Consider the following 7456-nt stretch of genomic DNA (forward strand, 5'->3'; position numbering starts at 1 on the left):
TCCAAAAAAAAATATTAGTGGAATGAATAATGCTTAGTATACCTATCATTGTTCTTTTTGTTGTTTTTTTTTTTTTAAATAGACCATTTCATGTCTTTGAGTATATGAATATTGCAATATCTGTTCTCCTTTTGCAATTTAACTAGTTTATTATTCTTTTAATTTCCTATCCTTTAATGCTATTTTGCTGTGTATTGAGACACTTAAACCCATTTTAGCTTCAATATTGTACAAGTTAAGTTATTTTAAGTGCTTGATATATTATATCCTTATAACTATACTATTGGTTTCTTCTAGGAAGTTATGGAAAAAAAATGGATATGATGTCATGATAAGCTGTCAAATGAATACACAAATGGTGTTAAATCATTTATTGAATTGGCTAAACATCATTTAGATGAAGATAATAGGACTAGATGTCCTTGTCGATATTGTCAGAATGTGTATTTCCAAGATATAAGTGTAGTTGAACGACATTTATGGGTGAAAGGATTTTCACCAGATTATCACAATTGGATTTATCATGGAGAGGCATTGAATTTTCAAGGTATTGAAATGGGTTTTGAGGAAGATGATGAAGCTGTTGATCATGATAGGGAAGAAGATGATAATGATGATATGATGGTAGCATTGCAAGATGCTGCAGGTGACATGGATATTGATGTAGATGCATATGAAGGTCACATTGGAGATCAAGATCATAGAAATAAAGAATTTTCAAGATTATTTGCTGAAGTTGAAAGCGAGTTATATCCAGGGTGTACAAAGTTCTCTGCATTGACTTTTTTGGTCAGGTTAATGCATATAAAAGCTTTAAACCATTGGAGTAACAAGTCATTTAGTATGTTGCTTGAACTTCTCAAGGAAGCACTTCCAGAGGGTACTAAATTGCCAAAGTCTTACTACAAGGCAAAATGTACACTTCATGCAATTGGATTAGGATATGAAATGATTCATGCTTGTAAATGGGATTGTACATTGTTTTGGAAAGAATCAGCTGAATTGGATAAATGTCCAATATGTGCTGAACCGAGATACAAATTTCAAGGTACTGAGGGGAAAAGGATCCCTCAAAAGGTGCTTCCATATTTTCCTATCACTCCAAGATTGCAAAGATTATTCATATCTCGCCATACTGCTATTGATATGAGATGGCACAAAGAGAAGCGTCCTAACGCAAATGGAGTATTGAGGCATCCAGCAGATGGAGAAGCATGGAAGCACTTTGATGAACAATATCCGATATTTGCTATGGATCCTCGTAATGTCCGGCTAGGTGCTGCCATTGATGGATTTAATCCTTTTAGTAACATTAGTACTTCGTATAGCATGTGGCCAGTGATGTTAGTGCCTTATAACCTGCCACCTTGGAAGTGCATGAAAGAGACTTTTTCGATGATGTCACTATTAATACCAGGCCCAACGGCACCTGGAAAAGACATTGATGTGTACTTACAGCCTATGATTGATGAATTGAAAGATCTATGGACAAATGGTGTCACCACTTATGACATCTCTAAAAAGGAGAGGTTTACAATGCATGCAACAGTATTGTGGACAATACATGACTTTCCAGCATATGGAACACTTTCTGGATGGAGTACCAAAGGATACAAAGCATGTCCGACTTGTAATGAAGATACTTCTTCCCAAGCTTTAAGAAGTAAGATTTGTTACATGGGACATCGTCGATATTTATCCATAAATCATGCATGGAGAAATAATCGACAATATGATGGAAAGCCTGAATGAAGGTTAGCTCCAAGGCAGTTACAACAGTTAGATAGGACAATTGAGAGCAGATCGGGGAAACATCCTAACAATGTGGATAAAAGGAGAAAACATGCTGCCTGTGAATTAAATTGGACAAGGAAAAGCATATTTTTTGAACTAGAATATTGGTCTAAATTAAAATTTCGGCACAATTTGGATGTGATGCATATTGAGAAAAACATTTGTGATAATATAGTTGGAACAATGTTGGACATCAAAGGTAAGTCGAAGGATACTGACAAGGCACGTATGGATTTAAAGGATTTGAAAATTCGAAAAGAATTGCATTTACAAGAAACCGGCGGTAAAGTTTTGAAACCGTTGGCATGTTTTTCATTAACAAGGGATGAAAAACATGAGTTTTGTAAATTTTTGAAGTCTATCAAATTTACAGATGGCTATGCTGCTAATATTTCAAAGAATGTGAACATTAAGGATGGTAAGATATCAGGTTTGAAAACTCATGATAGTCATGTTCTTTTGCAACAACTTTTTCCCGTGGGTATAAGACCTTACATTAAGAAAGAGGTTTGTGGAACAATTATTGAAATGTGCGTGTTCTTCCAAAAACTTTGTGCACGAACTCTATCTGTTTCAGACTTGGATATGTTATAAGAGGGGATAATACTTACATTGTGTAAATTGGAAAGAATATTCCCTCCAGCCTTTTTTGATATCATGGTTCATCTAGCAGTTCACCTACCATATGAGGCAAAAATGGCAGGACCAGTACATACTCGTTGGATGTATCCTTTTGAAAGGTAAAGCCTTTGGTTATTAAAGTTGATCAATCAATTTACATTCTTTTAATTTTTTTATCTTTTTACTTTTTTTATTTTTATGATATTTTTTATTCATTATTAGAGCTTTGGGAACATTGAAAAAAAATGTGAGAAATAAAGCTCATCCAAAAGGTTCAATAGCAGAGGGTTATGTTGTTAATGAGGCATTAACTTATTGTTCAATGTACCTTCATGGTATTGAAACTCGATTCAATCGGCCAGAACGTAATAAAGATGGTGAGAATCAGATTGCTTCGACTTTGTCAGTATTCACTCAACCTGTGAACTTGTTGGGGAAACCTCAATTTGTTGAACTGAAAGATGATGATTATAAAAAAGCTCATTGGTACATCCTTTACAATTGCTGTGAGTTGCAGCCATATTTTGAGTAAGAACCAAAACTTATATATTATTAGTTGAAGTTCAAAATAAGTAAATTATAAATCCATACTTCTAATTAAATTACATTTTGCCAGTGAGCACACCAAACTATTGCAAAACAGGGGTGTCACAAGTATTCTGCAGGTACAAGAAAAGGAATTTCCACAATGGTTTGAACAACGGGTATGTGTTTTTTAGTTATGAAAGGTAAAATTCCAGCTTGATATGTAAGTATTGTTAATTAATTAAAATTACATTTTCACAGATAAAATATTTCAGTAGATGTAAAGATCCAATGGTAACTGATAAGTTGTACTCACTAGCATGTGGTCCTGATTATGGAATAAGATCATATAGTGGATGTGTAGTAATGGGAGTTCGATATCGCACAAAAGTTCGTAATGATAGGCGTGTCACTCAAAATTGTGGAATTTGGGTTATAGGTGATCATGATGGTGAATCTTATGACTTTTATGGGGTAATAGAAGACATTCTTGTGTTAGACTATAGGTCCAAACACTCTGTTGTACTTTTTAGATGTGCATGGTTTGACACAAATGTGAAAAAGAAAAAGATGATCAGAGAGTTTCAAATCACAAGCATTAATGTCACTTCATATTGGTATAAGAATGACCCTTTTGTCCTTGCCTCACAAGCTAAACAAGTGTTTTACGTGGATGATTACAAGATGGGTCAACATTGGAAAGTGGTTCGAAAAGTGCATCATCGTCATCTGTGGGATTTTCCAGACCGATTAGATGAAGGTGATGATCATGGTGATTCATTTTAAGTTTATGAGTTGGATGCTTATCAAGAAAATGATTCAATGGACATTCAAATTTTATTTGAATCAATTGATATTGAACGTCTTAATCGTGAAGATATTGACCCAATAGAAATTAATTTGAAAAGTGCAACAAACTATGAAGATGCAGATAGTGAGGCAGAGAGTGGAGATTTTGAAGATGCAGATAGTGGTGCAGAGAGTGAAGATTATGAAGATGCAGATAGTGGCACAGAGAATGAAGATAATGGGGAGTACAATGAGGAAACCGACAATGATAGTGAAGATGAGTTGTTAAGTAATGGTGAAACCGGTGAGGATACTGACTCATTTGCATAAATAACTTTATATTTTTTTTCCTTTTTTCAGTTTCCTATGTAATGATTTATGTTCACGTTAAAGATGATTATGCTCCATTTCAAACTAATTTAATATAACTATATGTTGCTTTTTTAATATATCTTACTAGCATATATATATATATATATATATATATATATTAAGTCCAGAATGTTCATATTGTCAGCTAATAATTCATTTTTGTTTTTATTGTCATCACTTTACATATACTCTTATTTTTTAAAGTTTTATCACAATATGATTATAATTTATGCACCATGTTATCACCTTGGACATATTAGGAAGTTCCTTCACTTTGCATATACTAATTACTTGTACTGTTGTATTTATGTAATGATTTCTCTTCATCATACTGTTGTATTTGTGTAATGATTTATATTCATGTTTATACTGATCATGCTCCATTTTAACTATAAGTTAATATAACCTACACTGTCTTTTGAATGTGGTTTATTTGCATATATTAATTACTTATATTTATATTCTCACTTAATAATTTCTTTATTTTTATGTCATCATCAATTCCAATATGCTTTTATTTTTTAAAACAGGGGTGTCATCATAATAAAATATATTGCACCATCTTACCACCTTGGACAAGCACCTAATGACAAAAAAGAGTACTTTTTTTTTTTTTGTTGCAATTGATTACATCTACAGTGCCGAACATGATCCTAATAGGATATTTCTTAAAGTGAATTAGGACGATTAGATATATAAATATATATATATACATATGTATATTTGTTTTTATTCCAATTCATGATAATATTTAGAGTAACAGTGATTCTATTTCCTTCAATGTTTTACCTTGTGCAAGTTATTTTTAGATTGAGAATTACTTGTATATTTCTGTAGAGTTTGTTTTGATTGAAAATTAATTATGTATTTTCATTTGTGAATTTATGCTCAATCATGAATGTTATTGGCTTAATAAAAAGTGTTTTATTGGTGAAATTATTATTTTCATTTTTTAGAGTTTGTCTTTTTTTTCCTAAATTTTATTATTGCCTCTATTTGTCAAATATTCACAAATGCATTTAGTGTTCTTGGAGAATTTCAATGGAAGTGAGGGATATTTATTATAGAATACTATTGGAGCTGAATCAGTTATGCACATTTTTTTCCCCAATATATCAATCAATAAGTAATTTGTTTCTAATTTGTTTCGTTTGTATTTTGTCTTCAATTTTTTTTAATGCTTTTTGATATTTAAGAATGAGATGGTATGATTACAACAAACATGCGTTGATACAGTTTATGGTACGATTACAATAACCATGGATATTGGTGCGTGCTTTTCAAATTACATTGTAGCATCTCACAAGTATAAATTATATTGTTTGCTTTATTCATGTTATATACAGATGCTTTTTCTTCTTTGATATTTTGTGTTTGCAATGTAAATATAGTGTGATATCAATTTTATGTATGTAATGAAATTTATAATAATATAATAAGTTTTATACTTTTTGGTTAAACATATAATTGAAATTATATAATATTATTAATATTTATTAACATTCATAAGCATAATTCACTACCAATCTATTGGTCACTCAAATTATATTTCACCAACCAATTCAATGGATACCAAAATAAAGGTTTATAGAAACCCAATATTGGTAATTGATAATGCCCTTTATTTTGGTATACAGTGAAAAAGGGATACAGTGACTAATATTTTTGTCATTAAAATGCATTTCAAATTGGCAATGATTATTATTAACCACAACATTCGTTAGTGAAAGGTTTCTCGACGACCAAATAATAGTTACAGAGTAATAAAATTTGCCACCAATTGTAACTAGGCACTATACCAACAATTTTAGTGACTATAAAAATGTGTCACTCAAACACTATTTAAGGACCAAATAATAAGTGGTTGAAACTAAATTCTTCGACCAAATCACATTGCTGCTAAAACCATATTTTTGCAACCAACTACATGGTCGTTCAAAACCTCTTTTGATGACTGGAACGTTTTGTCATTGAATACGGTTTTTAGTGACCATAATTTTGGCCATGAATATTTTAATAATTGGTCCCATAACATTTTTTGGTTACGAAGTTATAAGTTTTTATGACTAAAATATATGCTTAAATTTAATATTCAAGGAGTTTTAAAGACTAATTTATGGTCACAAAATCCTTAAAAACTAGCCGCTAAAACCTCAACTGATTTAGCAACCAACATATATTAGTTACTAAATAGAATCTGTTACGACGTTTAAGCGACCACGTGGTGACCACGGTTTTTTGGTCTCTAAAAGCCACTGGCGACCAAAATAGGATGTTTTGCAACCAAATTAATGGTTGTTAAAAGGCATTTTTTTAGTAGTGGTAATAGATTATGAGTTCAAGAATAAAATTCTACAAAAAGAAATTCAAATACGAACAAGAATCAAAGAGGTAATAGATTATGAGTTCAAGAATAAAATTCTAGAAAAAAAAATTCAAATACGAACAAGAATCAAAGAGAACAAAAATATAGAAAAGTTGTTGGTTGTTGTTCTTTGTAATTCAAGTTTTTGTATCAAATCCTTTAACTAATTTTAATCCAAATAATTTAAGCACCCAAAATTCCAAATATCCAGCAGCAAAAAATAATTCTCTAGCAACTCCAAATATGTAACAAATAGTCAACAATGCAGCAGTTCAAAGAAATTTCCAGCAAACACCAAACTCAACAAACTGATTTTTTTTTTTTTATTTGGCTTTTTCTTCTTCTTCTTTTTTTTTTTTTTTTTTTCATTCACAGAACATAAAACAACTGCAGTAGCAAAGATCAGAACAAAAAATTGCAATTACACATAAAAAATCCACCAAACCCGTGGCCTCCAACAAAATACAAAAGTGCAGTTTTTTTTTTTTTTTAATATGTTGCCGCAAACCTTTTTTTTTTTTTTCTTGAATATATGAATGCAAATATTTAAGACTAAAAGAGCAAGGAAAAATATACAAAAACCAAAATTAACAAGAATAATGATGAAAAACAACCAACAAATTAGGAAACAAAAATACGATAAAACTTGGAAATCCTAATTCAACTAAGAATGAATTGTTTTTTTTTTTTTAAAGATGCAGAATGTGTATGGGATGGATGCAACCTTAACCTCATGCTAAAATTGCAGAATAACACAAAAACAAATAACGCAAATAAAGATAGATCAAACCAGAACAAAATTTAGCTCTAATACCAAATGATACGAACCTAGGACGACCTGCTCCTAAACCCGTATTATATTAGCCCGGATCTAATTATGTTCAAGTTCTAATGGTCACCTTGACCCCTAACCAACCTGTGATTAGAAACCTTGGTATATAATGAAGACGCCACAATAGGTGATCGAAGGCCTATCGATAAGTCAAACTA

At 31.2% G+C, this 7456-nt stretch overlaps 1 protein-coding gene across 1 annotated transcript; it reads left to right on the forward strand.

Moving 5' to 3' along the window:
- Positions 1-555: 555 nt before the first annotated feature.
- Positions 556-1752, forward strand: LOC125420525 (uncharacterized). Its single transcript, XM_048467165.2, has one exon. It carries the CDS (start codon positions 556-558, stop codon positions 1750-1752), a length of 1197 nt encoding a protein of 398 aa, XP_048323122.2.
- Positions 1753-7456: the final 5704 nt, after the last annotated feature.

This window comes from Ziziphus jujuba, chromosome 12 (genome assembly GCF_031755915.1).
Source record: "Ziziphus jujuba cultivar Dongzao chromosome 12, ASM3175591v1".
Taxonomy (NCBI): Eukaryota; Viridiplantae; Streptophyta; class Magnoliopsida; order Rosales; family Rhamnaceae; genus Ziziphus; species Ziziphus jujuba.